Source organism: Bos grunniens, chromosome 5 (genome assembly GCF_055505025.1).
Source record: "Bos grunniens cultivar Pamir isolate PY7600 chromosome 5, Bosgru_T2T1.0, whole genome shotgun sequence".
Taxonomy (NCBI): Eukaryota; Metazoa; Chordata; class Mammalia; order Artiodactyla; family Bovidae; genus Bos; species Bos grunniens.
In genome coordinates this window covers 104,695,818-104,716,156 of record NC_141169.1, presented here as the reverse complement: position 1 = coordinate 104,716,156, position 20,339 = coordinate 104,695,818, and the positions used below count along the sequence as shown (strand labels likewise).

The 20,339-nt window shown below is 47.6% G+C and overlaps 1 protein-coding gene across 2 annotated transcripts; it reads right to left on the bottom strand.

The window, feature by feature from the left end:
- Positions 1-9,357: 9,357 nt before the first annotated feature.
- C1R (complement C1r) lies at positions 9,358-20,339 on the bottom strand. 2 transcript variants are annotated; one of them, XM_086402145.1, is made up of 11 exons: positions 20,282-20,339; positions 19,330-19,558; positions 17,204-17,396; positions 16,727-16,873; positions 16,435-16,631; positions 15,786-15,933; positions 15,557-15,678; positions 12,885-12,963; positions 12,419-12,574; positions 10,899-10,973; positions 9,358-10,442 (listed from the first exon to the last, which is right to left on the bottom strand). In XM_086402145.1, coding segments are annotated over exons 1-11 (2,118 nt in total). In that variant the 5' UTR covers positions 20,284-20,339; the 3' UTR covers positions 9,358-9,672. The 2 variants fall into 2 exon arrangements, with proteins under 2 accessions (XP_086258271.1, XP_086258270.1); XM_086402144.1 differs by lacking the exon at positions 20,282-20,339 and adding an exon at positions 19,638-19,673.

Genomic DNA, 20,339 nt, shown 5'->3' with positions numbered 1-20,339 from the left:
CTTAAACAGATGGGAATACCAGAACACCTTACCTGTCTCCTGAGAAATCTGTATGCAGGTAAAGAAGCAACAGTTAGAACTGGACATGCAACAGCAGACTGATTCCAAATTGGGAAAGTAGCAGGTCAAGGCTGTATATTGTCACCCTGCTTATTTAACTTATATGCAGAGGACATCATGAGAAATGCTGGAGTGGATGAAGCACAAGCTGGAATCAAAATTTCCAGGAGAAATATCAATAACCTCAGATATGCAGATGACACCACCCTTATGGCAGAAAGTGAAGAAGGACTAAAGAGCCTCTTGATGAAAGTGAAAGAGGAGAATGAAAAAGTTGGCTTAAAGCTCAACATTCAGGAAACTAAGATCATGGCATCTGGTCCCATCACTTCATGGCAAATAGATGAGTAAGCAATGGAAACAGTGAGAGACTATTTTTTTGATCTCCAAAATCACTGCAGATGGTGATTGCAGCCATGAAATTAAAAGATGCTTGCTCCTTGGAAGAAAAGCTATGACCAAACTAGACAGCATATTAAAAAGCAGAGCCATTACTTTGCTGATAAAGGTCCGTCTAGTCAAAGCCATGGTTTTCCCAGTAATCAAGTATAGATGTGAGAGTTGGACTATAAAGAAAGCTGAGCACCGAAGAATTGATGCTTTTGAACTGTGATATTGGAGAAGACTCCTGAGAGTCCCTTGGACTTCAGGGAGATCAAACCAGTCAATCCTAAAGTAAATTAGTCCTGAATATTCATTCGAAGGACTGATGCTGAAGCTGAAACTTCAAAACTTTGGCAACCTGATGTGAAGAGCTGACTCATTTGAAAAGACCCTGAATCTGTGAAAGACTGAAGGCCAGAGGAGAAGGCGATGGCAGAGGATGAGATGGTTGGATGGTCTCACCAACTCAATGGGCATGAATTTGAGTAAACTCTGGTAGTTGGTGATGGACAGAGAGGACTGGCATGCTGCAGTCCATGGGGTCACAAAGAGTCGGACATGGCTGAGTGACTGAACTGACCCACCCTACCTAATGCCCCATACATTTGGAGGTTTTCCAGTTTGGTTGGGCTTCCCAGGTGGCTCTAGGGGTAAAGAACCTGCCTGCCAATGCAGGAGACGTAAGAGATGTGGGTTCGATCCTTGGTTGGGAAGATCCCCTGGAGGAGGGCATGGCATCCTGCTCCAGCAATCTTGTCTGCAGAATCCCCTGGACAGAGGGACCTGGCTGGCTATAGTCCACAGGGTCACAAAGAGTTGAATATGACTGAAGTGACTCAGCATGCACGCATGTTGGCTCTAATTTTAGTTTTTAAAGGAACCTCCATTGTGTTCTTCATAGTGACTGTATCATTTTACACTGCCACCAACGTGTAGGAGAGTTCCCTTTTTCCCACACCTTCTTCAGCATTTATTGTTTGTGGATTCTTTTTTAAACATACAATATAAATGATTTATTAACAGCAGATCATCCTCATGGGCTAAGTGGTCAACCAGACATCCAGAATGAAGCCACAAGTTCAGCACAGCCTCTGAGCCGCTTGTTCTGACTCCAGTAGGGTGAGCACGTTGCCCTAATGCACGGGGCCTTTCATACCTCAAATGATGGAGTTGCTCACACCATCCATGAATTCTACATGCACCAACATGACCGTCACTGCAAACCAGTCCTGCCCAGTACCTTGGTGACCCTGGCAAGCTTAATGGGCTGCACACAGCTTATGTCTGTGGTGGCAGCATGGTGGTGATTGGCTGGAGAGTTATTGTTTGGAGATTTTTTGGTGGTGGCCATTCTGACCAATGTGAAGTGATACCTCATTGTAGTTTTGAGTTTCATTGCTCTAATAATTAGTGATGGTGAATATCTTTTCATGTGCTTTTTGGTAGGGTATTATTGGATCTTCCCTGGTGGCTCAGACAGTAAAGAATCTTCCTGCAGTGTGAGAGACCTGGGTTCAATCCCTGGGTGGGGAAGATCGCCTGGAGGAGGTGTGACAACCCACTCCAGCATTCTTGCCTGGAGAATCCCATGGATAGAGGAGCCTGGTGGGCTATAGTCCATAGTATCACAGAGAGTCAGACCTGACTGAGTGACTTAGCACACACACATCCAGGCTGCTATTACCTCTAATCATCTCACGAGGCTTTTTTCTCCATCCTTCAGTGATTTCCTCGCCTGTGGGTGAATATTTGTAGGGATCTTCTGGAGTTCTTTCTGTGTGGCTGACTCCTCTCTGACACTAAGTTCTGTGCGCTTGTGGCTCTGTATCTTCAACTCAAGGAGTCTGCTGAGCCCTACCTGGGTTTCTCCTAGCACCTCAGCTTCGAATCTCTCTCAAGGCAGTTAAGCTGGGGCAATCATAGGATTCAGTCTCTCAGGAATCATTGTCTTTAGTACCTGAGGGCCAATGTCTCAAAAACCATTGTTTCACATATTTGATGTTTTTGTTGCTGCTATGGTTTGTCTGTTTCAGGAGGGAGGGTCCATCTGACCTCTGCTACTCCATCTTTCTAGGGTGCTAAGTCACTTCAGTTGTATCCCAACTCCTTGCGACTGCTAGACTCCTCTACCCAAGGGATTTTCCTGGCAAGAATACTGGAGTGGGTTGCCATTTCCTTTTCCAGGGGATCCTCCTGACCCAGGGATGGAACCCACGTCCTTTACATCTCCTGCACTGGCAGGCAGGTTCTTTACCACTAGTGCCACCTGGGAAGCCCTCTCTAATAGGCATTTATTAAAAACTTCATGGTCTTCCCAGGTGGCACAGTGGTAAAGAATACACCTGCCAATGTAAGAGATGCAAGAGACATGGGTTCAGTTTCTGGGTAGAGAGGATACCGTGGAGGAGGAACTGGCAACCCACTCCAGTATTGTTGCCTGGAAAATTTCATGGACAGAGGAACCTGGTGGGCTATAGTCCATGGGGTCACAAAGAGTCAGACACGACTGAGCACATGGACATGCCTGAGCACACACAGATACACACACTCAATATGTTCAAAAGAGGATTCATGTTTGTTTGTTTTTTTAAATCTCCTCCCCTTGTAATCTTCTGCATCTGGTTGACTTCTTTCCTTTTCTCATCCTTCTCTCTCCAATATTTACTCCATCAGGAAATATTTTGGCTCTCTGCAAATTTTGACTACTTTGTATCACCTCCACTAAATCTACCTGGTCTGAGTTACCATCAGTTCTTACCGGGGTAACCATAATTGGTAGCCAGTTACTCCTAACTGGTCCCTTTCATGCCCCCCCGCCCCCTCCCCCCCATATATAGTGTGGCCACAATCCAGAAGCCAGAATAAGCCTTTCAGACCATGAGTTTGTATCACTGAGCTCTGTTTTGGCTGTCTTTGTCAGTCCCTAATGGAGCCAGCATGTTCTTGCCTCGGGGCCTTTGCACTGGCTGTTCCCTCTTCCTGAATGTTTTTCCCCTGGGGATTCCCAGGTAGCGCTAGTGGTGAAGAACCTGCCTGCCAATGCAGGATGTAAAGGACAAGGGTTCCATCCCTGGGTCAGGAGGATCACTTGGAGAAGGAAATGGAAACCCACTCCAGTATTCTTACCAGGAAAATCCTTTGGACACAGAAGCCTGGTGGTCACAAAGAGTTGGACACGACTGAAGCGACTTAGCACGCCTAGCACCTGAAGTCTCTGAATATCTGAATTTTTTCAATCTTTGCTAAATATAAGCTTTCTCAATGAGGTTATTTCCTTAAACCTTTCAAAAATTAAAAATATTTCAATACAGCTCTGAGAGCTGGAGCATGAAGAAAGCTGAGCTCTGAAGAATTGATCCTTTTGAACTGTGGTGTGGGAGAAGACTCTTGAGAGTCCCTGGGACAGCAAGGAGATCAAACCAGTCAATCCTAAAGGAAATCAGTCCAGAATATCATTGGAAAGACTGATGCTGAAGCTGAAGCTCCTATACTTTGGCTACCTGATGCGAAGAAGTGACTCCTTAGAAAAGACCCTGATGCTGGGAAAGATTGAAGAAAGGAGGAGAAGGGGATGACAGAGGATGAGATGGTGGGATGGCATCACCGACTCAATGGGCATGAGTTTGAGAAAGCGCCAGGAGTTGGTGATGGACAGGGAGGCCTGGTATGCTGCAGTCCATGGGATCACAGAGAGTTGGACATGACTGAGCAACTGAACTGAACTGACTACAGCTCTGTCTTTGCTTTTGGAACATCTTCCTATTGTTGTTTAGTCACTGAGTCATGTCCCACTCTTTACAACCCCATGAACTCTAGCCTGCCAGGCTCCTTTGTCCATGGGATTTTCCAGGCAAGAATACTGGAGTTGGTTGCTATATCCTTTTCCAGGGGATCTTCCTGACCCCGGGATGGAACCCACACCACCTGCATTGGCAGGTAGGTTCTTTACCACGGAGTCACCTGGGAATACATGGCTCAAAATTGGGAAGATCAAAAGAGAATACAGTGGTAACTTTTATTTTCACTCCTATCCTCCCCCAGAAACCACCATTGTTTCTTTTTAACCTTCCGGTGATATTTTATACATATAAAAGCAATATATAACTACTCTTTTAAAAATACAAATGGTAGTATTTTATTACACTGTTCTGCTTCTTACTTTTTTCATTTATCTGTCTTAGAGATTGAATTACTATGTTGTATTCCATTATTTGGATATTCCATAATTTACTTGAAACTTTGGTACTAGAACTTTCAGAATTCAGGATTCCCATACTTTGCTATAACCAACAATGCTGGAGTGCCTGCCCTTGTACATAGGTCATTTATCTCATATATGAGAATATCTGTGGGAAAAATTCATGGAGGTGGAATTGTGGGGTCAAAGGAATGTGCCTTTGTAACTTTGATTGCATGTTAGCAAATTGCTGTCTATAGAGTTTGTACCAATTTACATTCCAAACAAAACAAAACAACACCCCCCCCAAACCAAAACAATGCATGAGTGACTGTCTTCTCTTTGTCTTCACCAATATAATATATTACTGGTGAATCTTATTGGTAAAAAAAGTGGCATCTTAATTCAAATATATTTCTTTTTATGAGTTAGGTTAATCCCAAAAGTCCAAAAGCAATTTGTACTTTTTTCTATTAATTGCCTATTCACAGAATATTGGTTTTGTCCTTATTTTTCTATTCAGTGCCCTTGAAGAATAAGATGTACATGACTTTGGGGGAAGAGAGTGGGAACCAGGAAGGTCAGAGCAGTCATTGGATTCTCCTGAGGTCCAATAAGGATAATTGGACCATACAATAAGGTCCAAGATAATTACAATAAGGACCAAGGACTCAGAATCTTAAATTTGCCAAGAATCTTAGAAATAACATACAACTGAAATTTTTTAGATCTAGTTTTAGTTTTCACCATTTTCATCTCCACCCACTCCACTCCTATCTCCATCAGAATCCTGAAAATGTTTCACTTCTAAAAACATTTCTAAACATTAAAAAAACTGCAATCAGCATATACTCTTCAAACGTAGCCCACGCCACTTGTGTGTGCTTTCACGTAGACTCCATGAGAAAATGTTTTCTTTTCATTTTCAACTATAGAAGTCCACAATCCTGAAATCTCCAATCCTGACATCTAAAATGCTCTTAAAAACGGATAGTGTTTTAATAAGTTTGACACCAAAACTTATTTAGTGGCAAAACCTGCCAGTAACTGATAGGTAGCTATCCAGAGTGTTTATCACACTTACTATGACTATTCAAATGTTTTTTCAGAAGAGTTCTTCTTTTTAAAAAACTGGAGTATAGTTGTTTGCAATGTTGTGCTAATTTCTGCTGTATAGCAAAGTGAATCAGCTATATGTATATATATATATATATCCCCTCTGTTTTGAATTTCCTTCTCATTCAGGTCACCACAGAGCACTGAGTAGAGGTCCCTGTGCTGTACAATAGGTTCTCATTAGTTATGTATTTTATACATAATATTAATAGTGTACATGTCAATCTCCCAATTCATCCCACACTCCCTTTCTCACCCTGCTGTCTGCGGTGTCCACGTAGCTGTTCCCTACATCTGTGTTGCCTCTCCTGCCCTGCAAATAGTTTCATCAGTACCATTTTTCTAGAATCCACATGTATGCGAGAATATAGGATATCTGTTTTTCTGTTTCTGACTTACTTCACTTATCTGTGTTCTTGCAAGGTGCTGCCCTGGACACTGCTGTAATATGACGGTATTACATGACACAGATGGTATATTGCATTTCTGAAATCTGTAAAATGTTGAACATTGAAAGGCACTTGGACTTGAGGATGTCAGATAAGGGATTGTGGACCTACATTTAGACTTACAAACTCATCATTACTCAGGAATGTTTTAACTCTGCCTTGATCTTCCGTAATTCAGGCCTGTGTGAGTCAGCTCAAGTAAGGTTGTTCAGACAAGTCCAGCAGAGTCAGTTGTGCAATAATCAGTTCAGTTCAGTTCAGTTGCTCAGTTGTGTCTGACTCTTTGCGACCCCATGGACTGCAGCACAACAGGCCTCCCTGTCCATCACCAACTCCCAGAGTTTACTCAAACTCATGTCCATTAAGTTGGTGATGCCATTCAGCCACCTCATCCTCTGTCATCCCCTTCTCCTCCCTTCACTCTTTCCCAGCATCAGGGTCTTTCCCCATGAGTCAGTTCTTCGCATCAGGTGGCCAAAGTATTGGAGTTTCAGCTTTAACATCAGTCCTTCCAATGAATATTCAGGACTGATTTTCTTTAGGATTGACTGGTTTGATCTCCTTGCTGTCTAAGGACTCTCAAGAGTCTTCTTCAATACCACAGTTCAAAAGCATTAATTCTTCAGTGCTCAGCTTTCTTTATAGTCCAATTCTCATATCCATACATGACTACTGGAAAAACCATAGCTTTGACTAGATGGACCTTTGTTGGCAAAGTAATGTCTCTGCTTTTTAATATGCTATCTAGGTTGGTCATAGCTTTTCTTCCAAGGAGCAAGCATCTTTTAATTTTATGGTTGCAATCACCATCTGCAGTGATTTTGGAGCCCGCCAAAATAAAGTCTCTCACTGTTTCCATTGTTTCTCCATGTATTTGCTATGAAGTGATGGGACCAGATGCCATGATCTTAGTTTTCTGAATGTTGAGCTTTAAGCCAACTTTTTCATTCTCCTCTTTCACTTTCATCAAGAGGCTCTTTAGTTTTTCTTCACTTTCTGCCATGAGGGTGGTGTCATCTGCATATCTGAGGTTATTGATATTTCTCCTGGAAATCTTGATTCCAGCTTGTGCTTCATCCAGCCCAGCATTTCTCATGATGTCCTCTGCATATAAGTTAAGTAAGCAGGGTGACAATATACCTGCAATAATATCATGATAATATTCTGGCGTAAATACTTATAATGTTTATCCCAAGTTTTCAGTCCTTCTCTGGCCTTTAAACATATCTTAAATGATATAAATTATTTGGAAATGCTGTTAATGGAATTTCCCTGGTTGTCCAGTGGCTAAGACTCTACACTTCCTCTACAGGGGTACAGGTTCCATTCCTGGTCCAGGAACTAAGACTCCACATGCTGGGAGGTGTGGTCAAAAAGTAAATACATACATATGTAAATAAATGATTAGAAAAATTACCGTTAGTGACTCAATTTGGGAACAAAAATTTCATACCACTCTTCTCTTAAGGAATATTTACAGACTGGAAACTGACCAGTTAAAAAAGATCTTGTATTTGTAGCTGTTTATGTGGGAAAATAAGGATTTTCTTTGCAGTGTATAATAAAAACAAAAGACAGAGATAAAGTACCTACAACTCTAATGATAAATGTGTGCAGCAACTTAACTATTCCCATTGTGCCGGGAGCCAGCGTGAGGAACTCCGCCCGTGGCAAAGGTCATGAGGAAGGAGGCTCGGCATACGCAAAGGTGGGATCGAGCCTCAGGAGTCCCCCTGGAAATTCTTGAGCATCTACCCCCAAAACCAGAGTCTGCCTACTTTCTGCTTTGTGCTCTCACCTACACCTCTGACTTTATGGGGGGCTGTCCCCCACCACCTCTCTCTGAAAAAAGTGTTAACTTATAGCTCCCGTTAATAAAGTTCCTGGGCGTGACAAGAGTGTTTTAGTTCACACCTGTGAGAGGCATGAGATGTTCTAAACTGTCTGAATACAGATTCCTTTGAGCAGTTAAAAGATTGATTAGAAATTGTATTGGTGAAGGGTTTTTCACATGTTGGGCCAATGTTTGCTGCTAAGTTTCCATATCCCTTACCTGCTGTGTCCCTGGCAGTGTATTGATTAAAATAATTGGTGTAAGTAGTAGCTTTAATGTTTGTAACCTTGGACCCTTGAGTTAATTATTTTTCTTGTTATAGCCCACCACACCTTTGCCCTATAGGAATGCAACTTTATCTAATGCTTTTGGAGGGTGGCGCCTGACTAATCACCTTTAGAGAAAAATAAGTTTTCTGAAGAAAGGGTCTTAAAATGTTAACAGGCCTCCGGGCCAGAAGATGATGCAAGTTACCTAAACTTTTGCATATGATAAGTTTGCAGGAAGAAAGCCTGGCTTACTGCATGACTCTATCCCTTCCCCCATTATCCTCTATGCATAACTTAAGGTATAAAAACTACTTTGGAAAATAAAGTGCGGGCCTTGTTCACCGAAGCTTGGTCTCCCCATGTCGTTCTTTCTCTCACCTTCTGGCTGAATTGGAGCATGGAGACTCATCAAGCCTACTAATTATGCCTGGGCTTCTAAGATCTGACCGGGGAGGCCTTAGTGTCTCCTCTCCTTCGGGAGAACGGGAGGATGCCTGCAGCCTACGTAGGTGATGCAAATTCCTTATTTTGAAAGTTTATTAGTTTTCCACGTAAACCAAGTTATTCAGCCTCTTTTCTCCACTGAATTTCCTCACTGAGCTATCCTTATTTAACCACTCTTTATATCCTTAATTAACGTTTAATTAAGCAAGTGTTTCCTGATCCTCGCCAATGCCGTCCCAGCTTCGAATTCCCTGGATCCACCGGGGCTGGACCCCGGCACCGCTGCCTTCCTATGGAAACATTTTACATATGACTTCACTAAATATTTTTAAAAATCAATAAATTTTTCTGGCTGTGCTGGGTCTTCACTGTTGCGTGGGCTTCTCCTATTGCCCAGCACAGGCTCTAGAGTACACTGGCTTCAGTAGTTGTGGCTGGAAGGTTGTGGAGCCCGGGTGCATGGGCTCAGTTGCTCTGAGGCATGTGGGATTTTCCCAGAGCAGGGATCGAAACTGTCTCCTGCTTTGGCAGGCAGACTCTATGGCAGAGCCGCCAGGGAAGCTCTGATGTCACTAAGTATATTTATATTTATTAAATACCGCTTTTAATTCATTTTACACAATGGGATTTCCCATAAAATTTTATTTGGAAGACATTCTATATTCAGTTATGCCACGGTATAAAAATGCAAGAGGACAATGATACCTAGATATGGTGGAATATATCTTGTGCAATTCTTGGGGGAAATAAAGGTGACCTTTGGGTTGTTTCAGGTGAAGAACGTGGATGGGACTATAGAGAAGAGAATTTATTTCACATGGTGTCTTTCTGCATTAGTGATTTTAATATGGATTCTTAGAAGTTATCCACAACTGGTCAGATAAAAAAATTTTTTTTTAATACACTGCTCTCTGGATTCTGACCTAGGCAATCCTGAGGTCAGTCTTCCACTTCCATCACTTTCTTGATCCAGTCCACATACTTGAGGACATTGGTGTAAAACCCGTACCCTTCACCACACCCGATGCCCCAGGACACGATGCCCGTGGCCACCCAGCGGTCATTTTTCTTATCGCTTACAGCAAAGACCCCTCCACTATCCCCTTGGCAGGAATCTTGCCTTGTGGCTGGGTTCCCAGCACAGAACATGTTTTCAGAAAACACATCATTCCTGTTTTTTTGCCGGAGCCAGCGCTCACAAATCTCTCGCTTAGCTACTGGCAGACGGACAAATCTGAGGTTGTGAGAAATTCTCTCCTCCATGATCCCAAAGCCACTGACGTAGCCCATGAGACCCGGGTCATAGAGGGTCTCATTGTCTGGGAGGCAGATGGGCAGGAGGTTGGGGCCCAGGGTCACGCTATTTTCCAGCTCCAGGAGGGCGATGTCCCCCTCGAAATTGTGGGACTCTTCCTGGCGGTAGTCTGGGTGGATTATGACCCTACGGACCGGGTGGTTGGACAGCTTGGTGATATCTTCCACATTGATGTGGCCCAGGAACACGTCTAAGTTGGGGCTGCCCTGCGCCTCGTGGTCCTTGGGGTTGATGGTGTGCGCGGCCGTGAGGATCCAGCGGTCCCCCAGCAGCGCACCACCCCCGGGCCCATGGATGTTGGTGTAGGCCTGCCAGGGGAAGTTGCCCAGCTTGGCCTTCAGGCCTCCAATGATGCGCTGCCTCTGCTCGACAGGGTGGACTGGCTTCCCGCACACTGGGGAGGAGAAGATGGGTTCAGGGAGAGAAACATCAGTGCCCGTCAGCCCACCTCCCTCCATGGTCTGTCCCCTCCCCTTTGCCCCTCTTTTTGGTTTAGGACCCTTTCCTTTCTCCCCATCTTTCCACCCCAACCCTCTCCTCACCCCTCGTCTTTGGCATATTGTCAGTCATCTCTCCTCGTTCTTATTTATTCTTTCCTGGGGCTTTTCTTGCCCTTTTTATTTATTCTTGGTCTCCCATCTGCTCAGTGAAAAGTCCAGGACTGTCAGGACAGGGCCAGCTCTCTGGGTCCCTCTGCCCTTCTCATGGGGCATCTCCTCTCCTTTCATCAGATGCCCCATGTCCGTCTTCAGCTTCAGGCTGGACTGTCTCTCTCTTGTCTATGCCACCCCTCCTCCAGGCCCTGCTTGGCTGCCAAGGCCACAGAGGACAGTGGCGGGCTTCCACTCACCTGGCAAACACCGAGGCATCTTCTCTCCTACCAGCTCGTTCTTCCAAATGCCCTGAGCCGTGCAGGTGTACAGCCCTGAGGGGAGAGGGGGCTGAGCTCAGGTTGGGGGGGTGTGCGCAGGGGCCAAGAGCACCAAAGCGAGGACAGAGTGGAGGAGAAACAAAGGGAAAGGTTGGAATACCTGCAGGTGGGATACTGAAAGTGTGTTTTTTGAAAAGCTTCATGTGTATGTTTTTGTTTTGATGCTAAATGGAAAAATCAGAATACTTAACTCATATTTGTTGTGATCCCTATGTGTGAAAGTTGACACAAAAACTGGAAGGAACTTATCAAGAAGATCTTATCATTATTGCATCTTGGTGCTGGGTAGTGGGTGATTATGGGAGTTATATTTTATTGTTTTGTTTTTTGAGGGTGTTTGTTTGGCTCTGCTGTGCAAATCTTAGTTTCCCAACCATGGATTGAACCCAAGCCCTCAGCAATGAAAGCATGGCGTCCTAATTGCTGGACCATCAGGGAATTACCCGTAGCTATGTTTTCTGATTGTGGACGGTGTACCTTGCTTGACCTCAACATTTTATCGCATTGAAGCACCTTGGTGATGCTTTCAGATATGCATCATTACCCTCCTCCTAGACACAAGGAGGGCTTCCCTTGTGGCTCAGATGGTAAATAGCCAGCCTGCAGTGAAGGAGACCAGGGTTTGATCTCTGGGTCAAGAAATACCCTGGAGAAGGGGAAGGCTACCCATTCCAGTATTCTTGCTTGGAGAATTCCATGGACAGAGGAGCCAGGCAGCCTACAGTCCATGAGGTCTCAGAGTCGGACTAACACTAGAATTGAGAAAACTGGGTTTAAATAATTTATACAAGGTCATAAAACTTCTAAGTGCCAGAACCAAGATGCAAATGGAGAGTTGTCTTACTTCAAAGTCCAGCTCTTAAATAATACCATATATAGCCTGTAAACATGGAGAAGGACATGGCAGCCCACTCCAGTATTCTTGCCTGGAGAATCCCATGGACAGAGAAGCCTGGCAGGCTACAGTCCATAGGGTCACAAAGAGTCAGACATGACTGAATGACTAACAACAGCAACAACAATAGCCTATAAACAAGATATTTGTTTCTTTTTTTGGCATGTTTTAAACCTACAAATCATGTGATTTCTTTCATTAAAAAGTTTTCAAGATACCCACTGATGAGTCTGAAAGTAATTTAGTAATGTAAAAAGTCACAACACAGCAACCTGAGAGGGGATGTGGGGAGAATGCCGAGGAAACCCACTGATAAACCTGTAGTGGGGGTCGGGGTGAGAGAGAGCTGTTTATGAGATTTGAGTCTTTCATTCTATCAGCTCAAATGTTTCCTCTTTCAACCTTATTAGAAGCCTCTTGGCACCCCTGAAGCCAGTGCCCGGGATAAATATCTTAATATTCCCTCCTTGGAGACTCTGTTCAAAGAAATTGCAGAAGATGTTTCAATAAGAGGGAGAAGACAGCCATTTACACGTGTCCCTACCTCGCTCAGACTCGCTTGTGCTGCCTTTGGTGTGCATCTTGTAGAAGGGCTCATGGCAGTAGTACTGGATACGCGCCTCGTAGGTGTTCACCCCCTCTCTGGTGGTGTAATTGAAGGCCCCGTTGAGCAGGCTTCGGGGCTGCCCGCAGTCCTTGACTTGGAGAGAACACAGGGCCATGTGAGAACTGAGAAGGACTGTACTGGAACTTCAGTGGGAGGGGTGGGAACCTGCTGAGAGCCTTCGGGAAATATGGTCATTGGGGGCTCTTATGATGCATGAGAATTGGATGGGATAAAACTCAGTTCTGGGCAGAGCCCCTCATCTGCAGAGATGAAGGCCGACTGGTTCCCAGTGGGCTGGAGCCTTCAAAGGACAAGTCAGGGGAATGGCTTTTGGGGGTGATGCTTAGGCTCGACCCTCTTCCCTTCTCCTGGGGGGGAGACAGATGCTTGAGTTGCAACTTACTCCTGCACCTGGGCATGGCACGGTGCCATGTGCCATCATCCTGGCAGACAGCTGTGAAGGACAGGAGTGCCTTGTTCCCCTGTTGGAGCAGAGGTGGAGCAGCCATTAGTACAAGGAGGCCCTGAGGCTCCCTCCTGCCCTTGCCCACAGGGGCGCAGTAAGGATGCAAAGTCAGCTCTCAGCCCTTGAACCTCAACACCTGTGGACGTGTCTCCTGGCCCTTCTTCCTAGCTGGTCCTCTCAAACCAGACTGACAGATGGGCGCATTGAGCCACCCAGCAGGAAGTCAGAGCTGAGGACTTGCCTGGTGGTTTAGTGGTTAAGAATCTGTCCTCCTGTGTAGGGGATGTGGGTTTGATCCTTGTTCAGCGAACTAAGACCCCACATGCTGGGGAGCAACTAAATTTGAATGCCACAAATACTGAGCCCACATGCTGACACAGCCAAATAAGTAAATAAATAAATAGTTTTTTTTTAAAAAATATCAGAGCTAGGGCTAGTTGTTATACCCAATAGTCCCCTCTCTAGATTCTTGAGGGAATTTCAAGAGTTTCCACTGAGGTCCAGTTGAACCCCATAATTTTATTTTTGAAAATATTTATTTATTTATTATTATTTATTTTGGCTGCTTTGGGTTTTAGTTGTGGCACTCAGGATCTTCAATCTTCATTGTGGGATCTTTAGTTGAGGTATGTGGGGTCAGGTTTCCCGACTAGGAATCGAACCCAGGCCCCCTGCACTGGGAGTGCAGAAACTCAGACACTGGAATACCAGTGAAGTCCCTGAACTTCACAGTTTTAAATTAAAAAGCAAACAAGCCACAAGCACAGTTGCACGTTCTCTGCATTGAAACAAAAGTCTCTGCCCTGAAGTAGGGCCGTGTTTCTTCCCTCTGGACTGCCCTGCCAGGTAAGCCCCGTATCACCCCATCGCCCCCAGGCTGCAGTCTCCTCAAGGCTAAGGGCCTTTCCTAAAATGCTAGTGCAGCCCAGCCACTTTCAAGGGGGCTCAAGATGCTGACATATGCTAGGTGCTGTCCTAGGCCAGCAGACGACAGGGACAGGACAGGAGATGGTACCCTCCGAAATGAAAAGTAACTGGGCAACATGAATGAGTTTTATTAACACCAACAAATCATCTCAGATTGTTAGCCCTGGATCAGACTGCAAGAGAATGTGCATAAGAACTAGGATATCTGAGCAAAATGTAAATTATCATGTAGTTGCTCAGTCATGTCCCTATTGTTTTGCAACCCCATGGACTGTAGACTGTCAGCTTCCTCTGTCCATAGACTTTTCCAGGCAAGAATACTGGGGTGGGTTGCCATATCCTTCTCCAGGGGAATCTTCCCCACCCAGGGATTGAACCAGTGTCTCCTGCATTGCAGGTGGAATCTTTACTGCTGAGTCAAATAAAAAGTAAATAATGTGAGATAAACTGTGTGACTAGGTTTAAAGTTGATGATGTGAATGATAAGTAACAAGGTAAGGGTGCTGGGGGCATAGATGGGGCAGGTTGCAACCTGAACGGGGGGGAGGGGTGTGCCCAGGACCCCCAGTCCTTCCTGGACTAACGAGCAGTGATCTGGCTGACTCATCTCTATTCAAAGGGAAGCTCCACGAAACCTGTGTGAACATGTGCATTTCTTTTTACTATACTTCCCACATCCAGAACACTGCCTGCCACTGAATCAACACTTAAAATGTTTGTTGGGTGAATTCACCACAACAAACCGAAGGTCTCTTCTCTGATTCAGGGTGGATCTTCCGAGGGGACCTACTGGACAAAGATAGGATGTCCAGTCCCAGGTCCCTGGCCAGGGTAACTCCAATTGTATGGTTTATAAAAAATAGCATTAATTAATTAATTATTATTATTAATTGCCTTCACTGGTTCCTCACTGCTTTCGGTAGTTGTGGCGCACGGGCTTAGTTGCCCTGAGACATGTGGGATCTCAGTTCCTCAACCAGGGATCAAACCCACGCCCCCTGCACTAGAAGGTGGATTCTTAACCACTGGACCACCAGGCAGTCCCGAGAGTAGCATTTTAGTTTCCCAGCTTTTGTGAGATTGACCAGTGGAGCAAACCGCATTCTTTCCTGGGTCTGCAAAGCTCTGGACAGGGTGGTGGGTCTGGGGTAAGACCACCGGTGGACATAAACGGAGCCTCTTCTGATTGTCCCATCGGGAATGCTGCCCGATTCATGAATCTTTGAGTAAAGCTAGATAGGTTTTAAAAACAAAAACCGAGAGCCCTGGAGCAAGAAGCAGGGGATTTGTTGCCGGTCTCTGCTGTACACAATCCCAGTGATGTTGAGTGAGTGAGGCCTCGCACTTCAACTCCACCCCTGCCTGTTTGGTTCCTCAATGCATAGTGAGTTATAGGGCGAGGTCCTGTAGTTCTTAGACTTGGCTGGGCATTAGAATCACCGAGTAACTGTAGGTAATCCTGACACCCATGCTCCCCTTTAGACCCATGGACTAGTCTCTAGCAGGGGACTGGACATCAGAATTTTGAAATCCTATTTCCAGTGTGCAGTCAAGTTGGAGCAGGCCGGGTAACCCTTCCAGCTCAAACATGCTTATGTTTCCATGTGGGGCTGAGCCTCCATCTTCCGTGTGAATTATGCTGGACTCTGGGTCAGCTCCCTCCCCTCGGCCCTGGCTCTTACCTCCACGAGCTCGTAGCCTTTTTTGCAGGTGGCGATGAAATAGTCCCGGTACTGGTATTGAGGCTGCAGGTCCTGAATGATGGTGAATGAGTCCAGGGTCTTGGGCTGGGGGCACTTGATGACTGTTAGAGAGACCAGAGGGCATGTTTATTTCCGAGCCACTGGCCTCCTTTCTACCTGCCTCATCCTGCCCCCTTTCTGGCCCGTGAGGGGCCCCGGGCAGCCTTACCTTCACTGGTGTAGTACAGCTTCCAGCCCCGGCTGTCCCCTGACTCGTCCGTGAAGAAGAGCAGGTCCACCGAGTTGCTTTGGGCATCAATGCGCTCGGGCCTTTGCTTTCCACAGAACTCACCGATGTTCCTCCCGCTGACATAGATCTGTGGAGGCGGGGGAACGGAGGGAGGGTCATGTCTCCAATTCAGATACAGGGCCAGGGTGGTGGTGCTGGTGGTGTGGATCCTGCTTTGTGTATGTTTTCAGCTGGAGGGTAGTAGGCCTCCCGAGGACCCACCGGCCAGGAGTGTGCGCTAAGTTGCTCAGTTGAGTCCAACTCTTTGCGACCTTATGGACGGTAGCCCACCAGGCTCCTCTGTCCATGGAATTCTCCAGGCAAGAATACTGGAGTGGGTTGCCATGACCTCCTCCAGGGGATTTTCCTGACCCAGGGATTGAACCTGAATCTCTTACATCTCCTGCATTGGCAGATGGGTTCTTTACCACTAGAGCCACTTGGGAAGCCAGGTGTGTAGGACAACTCATGTGGGACATTGGCCATTTCTGCACCCATTGGCCAGACAGTCCAGTGGGGAGGAGGGATGAGAGGAGACGTGTGGGGATGGGGACGAGAGGATTTCTCTGTGGGGGTGGGTTGGCTGTACCTGCAGCTGGTCGTAGGGACAGTGTATTTGCTGGTGGTCATCAATTTCAAAAGGCTCCAGGAATTGAAGGTGGAGGGTGTGGCCTCGCTCTACTCGGATACTGTAGTTGCAGCGCAGGTCAGGAGGGTAGGGCCGGGGGTACTCCAAGCTGGAGATGTAGCCTGAGGGCTCCGTGAACAGCTCGCTGCTGCATTCGGCTGGGAGAGCAGAGCGGGAGCGGGAGCGGGTCACCCAGCGAGCCCCACCTTGCTCAGTCCCTGCCTCCTCTGAGACCACCCAGGCAAGACCTCACCCTGGCAGGAACGCCCATCTGGCTGGAGCTCATAGCCTGGACGGCAGGAGCAGAAATAGCCGCCGACGTAGTTGTGGCACAGGTGCTGGCACCGGGCCGGGGGGTCCTCCTCGACTGAGTTGAGCTGCAAGGCACATTCGTCCACGTCTGGAAGAGATTCCAGAAGGAAGGATTCAATTCCACAGAAGCCAGGGTTGGGGGTGGGGCAGGGACCTGTGGAGGCGCTGGTCTCAGCGAGGTCACTCATCAGAGGCCTAAGGACAAGGTTATCTCAGGCCACCTGGAACTCCCGGCCCCTCTGACCCTTTCTGGGACCTGCTCAGTGGGGACAGGGCCCTGGTGGATAGCTCTCTCCTAGAAAAAGCTCTCTTGGGAAAAAACAAGAAGGCCAGGCTTCCCGAATCTTTGGATTCAAGAATCCCCTTTTCCGGCCCCCATTCAGTAGGAGCCCAGGAGCCCAGCACAGGCACCACTCACCCACGGCTTGGTAGTATGCCAGGAAGCCCTTGTAGAACATGATGGTGCCGTTCTCCTCGTTGGAGAAGTCCGAGTGGAAGGTCAGCAGCATCTTGTTCCCTTGGGACATGAATTCCTTCCTTCCTGGGGGGTTGCCCAGGGGAGAACCCAGCTGCCCACAGAACCTCCCCATGGTCTTCTTATCAGCAGAAATCTGTGGAGGAGGGACAGACGGACAAGCTGTTGAGGGGACATGTCCCACATGGAAGGTTATGAAGGTCATCCTTCTCTTGTCCCAGAGAGGGGATCCCGCCCCGCTCCCGACCCCCCTGGATGGTCTCCAGCTGCTCTCTACCTGCTGGGCTCTGGCTGTTCCAACTTTCCCAGAGGCCTTTCCTCTGTCCTGCATCCCCACCGACTGACCTTGCACGTTATCCTGTGTCTGGGACTCGGCCCTCCCTTTTTATGACCCCCAGCTATGACAAACCTAGACAGCATATTAGAAAGCAAAGATATCACTTTGCTAGAAAGGTACGTCTAGTCAAAGCTATGATGTAGTAGTCATGTATGGATGTGAGAGTTGGATCATAAAGAAGGTTGAGCACTGAAAAACTGATGCTTTGAAATTGTGGTGCTGGAGAAGACTCTTGAGAGTCCCTTGGACAGCAAATAGATCAAACCAGTCAATCCTAAAGGAAATCCACTCTGATTGTTCACTAGAAGGACTCATGCTGAAGCTGAAGCTCCAACATTTTGGCTACCTGATATGAAGAGCTGACTCATGGAAATGGTCCTGATGCTGGGAAAGAGAGAAGGCAGGAGGAGAAGGGGATGACAGAGGATGAGATGGTTGGATGGCATCACTGACTCAATGGATGAATTCAAGCAAACTCTGAGACATGCTGAAGGACAGGGAAGCCTGGTGTGCTGCAGTCCATGGGTTTGCAAAGAGTCTGACACAACTTAGTGACTGAACAACAACATGTGTCAGACCTTTCTTTACCCCCATCTCTTCCCATGTCCACCTCCCACTGGAATCCTGGTTGCCTTTACCTGGTTTCTATCATTCCTTCATCCCTAGAGGCTGGATGGTTGGCTTTATCCTCTGTCCTGTCCTTCACCTTGTCTTGGTCAACCCATTCCTGTCCAGCCATGACTCCTGATATTCAGCTGAATGTGAGCATCCGGGACCTGCCAGCTTAGAAGGCATCACTGAGATCCCTTTACCTCTTCCTTCACAGACTCCTTAACTCCTGCAAAGCAGAAGACGTCCCTCCTCCTATCTCATCCCCACTTTGCCTACCACCAGGAACCTCCCTACCAGCACTGCTGACATCTGAAGTCCTCTGGGCTGGGAAGATACGGCATTTTCATGGTATTCTTTTATACCCTCCAGGGGATCTCCTGGAAATAGTATTTATGGGTTGTGTGTAGGCTCTATCTGAATCCTGAATCAAGAACCTCATTTAAAAATTTTTTTTTATTTTTAGGCTGTGCTGTGCAGCATGTGGAATCCCTAACTTAGGTTAGTTCCTCAACCTAAGTTCCCCAGGAATCAAACCTGGGCCTCCTGCCTTGGGAGCACAGAGTCTTAGCCACTGGATCATTGGGGAAGTCTCCAGGAATCTCATTTTTATTGGATGTAGAAAGAGGGACTGGGACGATGCTCTTGGTCATGACAGAGGAGAGGGGACTGAGCCCACTGTCCTGGCTGGAGACCACCCTTGAGCCACCACCACACACATGCCGCTTCCCCACGTCCCTGTGTTCCTGGTGAGGAGGCAGCCACGGTGACACTCTCCATGGCAACAGGGAAACTGAGGCATGGAAGTTTCCAAAATCCTCCGGGCAAGTAAGCAGACAGGGAAGGTTTTTCTGACTCCTGTGGACAGTGCATTCCCCAAGAGCAGGGCCTGTCCCCTCCCTCTCTGTTTCTCCCCTCTGTGCTCCACGAGGGTCTCTCAGAGCAGTGGCCTCCCATCCTCAATACCTCTGGACTTCCAGAGCCCCACCTGGCCATCAGCTTTCACCGGCTTGGGGCTGTGTCCCCAGGCAGGGTGTCCTAGCCAGGCTGGTCAGAACCCGGGTCCCCTGGTTCCAGAGACACTCAGTCCTCCCTCTGCCCACCCCCCTAATCTGCCCCCTACCTTGACATAGTCATAGAGACAACCTTCCGAAGGCTCCAGGTCAAACTGCCAGAAGACAAGCTTCACCTTGTACCCCGTGGGTACTGTGATCACAGTGGTCCTCTCAAAATTGTTAGGGTAAGGCTTGGGGAACAACGGGGACATCACCTCCCCATAGAGCTTCTGAGGGGTGGGTGTGGCGCCTCCCACCCTGTAGAACAGGACTGGCAGCAGGAGGTATAAGAGCCACCTGCCAAAAGAAAAAAGGTGTCTGTAGGGCGGGAGGGGTGCAGACCCTTGTTGTTTGGTAGGGGATGGGATTGCCGTACCGCTGGGCATTTTCCTCTCGGTCCATTCTAGATCTCAGGGAGATGTCCTAGGGTGGGTGGGGAAGGTGCTGGGGGGAGGCTGGTCTCTGCAGCTGCTGCACTGGGTGTGCCTCCCCAGGCCAGTGTCCAGTCCAGAGGTCATTGTGCTGCCCCCACCTCTCTCCCCAGCCTCCTCCCTGCCCTGTTGCATCACTCTGCTCCCCTTCCAGGAATTGGGCTGGCTTGGGACCAGTAAACTGAGGGTGGGGGTTTCTAATCACGGTCTCTGAAATGGCTCCCACATGCTCAGCAAGGCCTCTGGGAGAGACCACCTATGGAAGAGGGCCTCAGGCACGGAGGCTGACTGTCTAGGCCGAGGGAGGGACCACCCCCCCGCGACCCCCACCTTGCTGCTCCCTGTGAGCTGGAGGAGGAAGGCAGTGCGGACTCACCTCCTGGGTCTGAGCCTCCTTTCTCCTTGGGAGGAGAGATGGGGCATGCATTTGCGAGCGTGCACGTGTGGGCACACTGGAGGGATAAGGTGTATGGGGAGGGTCAGGGTGCTCCCAGCTCCCTGAGTAAGTCTGGGACAGGAGGCCCCCAGTGCCCAGGATCGTCCCCTCTGGTGTCTCCCTCCCTCCTTGGTCCCCACCAGGCTTACTCACATTTCTCAAGGCCTGTTGTTGGATCCCTGACTCTTGTGACAGCGTCTTCATGCAGTCT

What these genes read in the sequence shown, in the direction of transcription:
- C1R (XM_086402144.1), bottom strand. Translation starts at nt 19,663, where the DNA reads ATGGACCGAGAGGAAAATGCCCAGCG. An exon ending in AAGGCTACGAGCTCGTGGAG is followed by an intron (nt 12,964 to 15,556) that starts GTAAGAGCCAGG and finishes CTGCTCCAACAG; the next exon opens with GGGAACAAGGCACTCCTGTC. An exon ending in TGCCATGCCCAGGTGCAGGA is followed by an intron (nt 12,575 to 12,884) that starts GTAAGTTGCAAC and finishes GTTCTCTCCAAG; the next exon opens with TCAAGGACTGCGGGCAGCCC.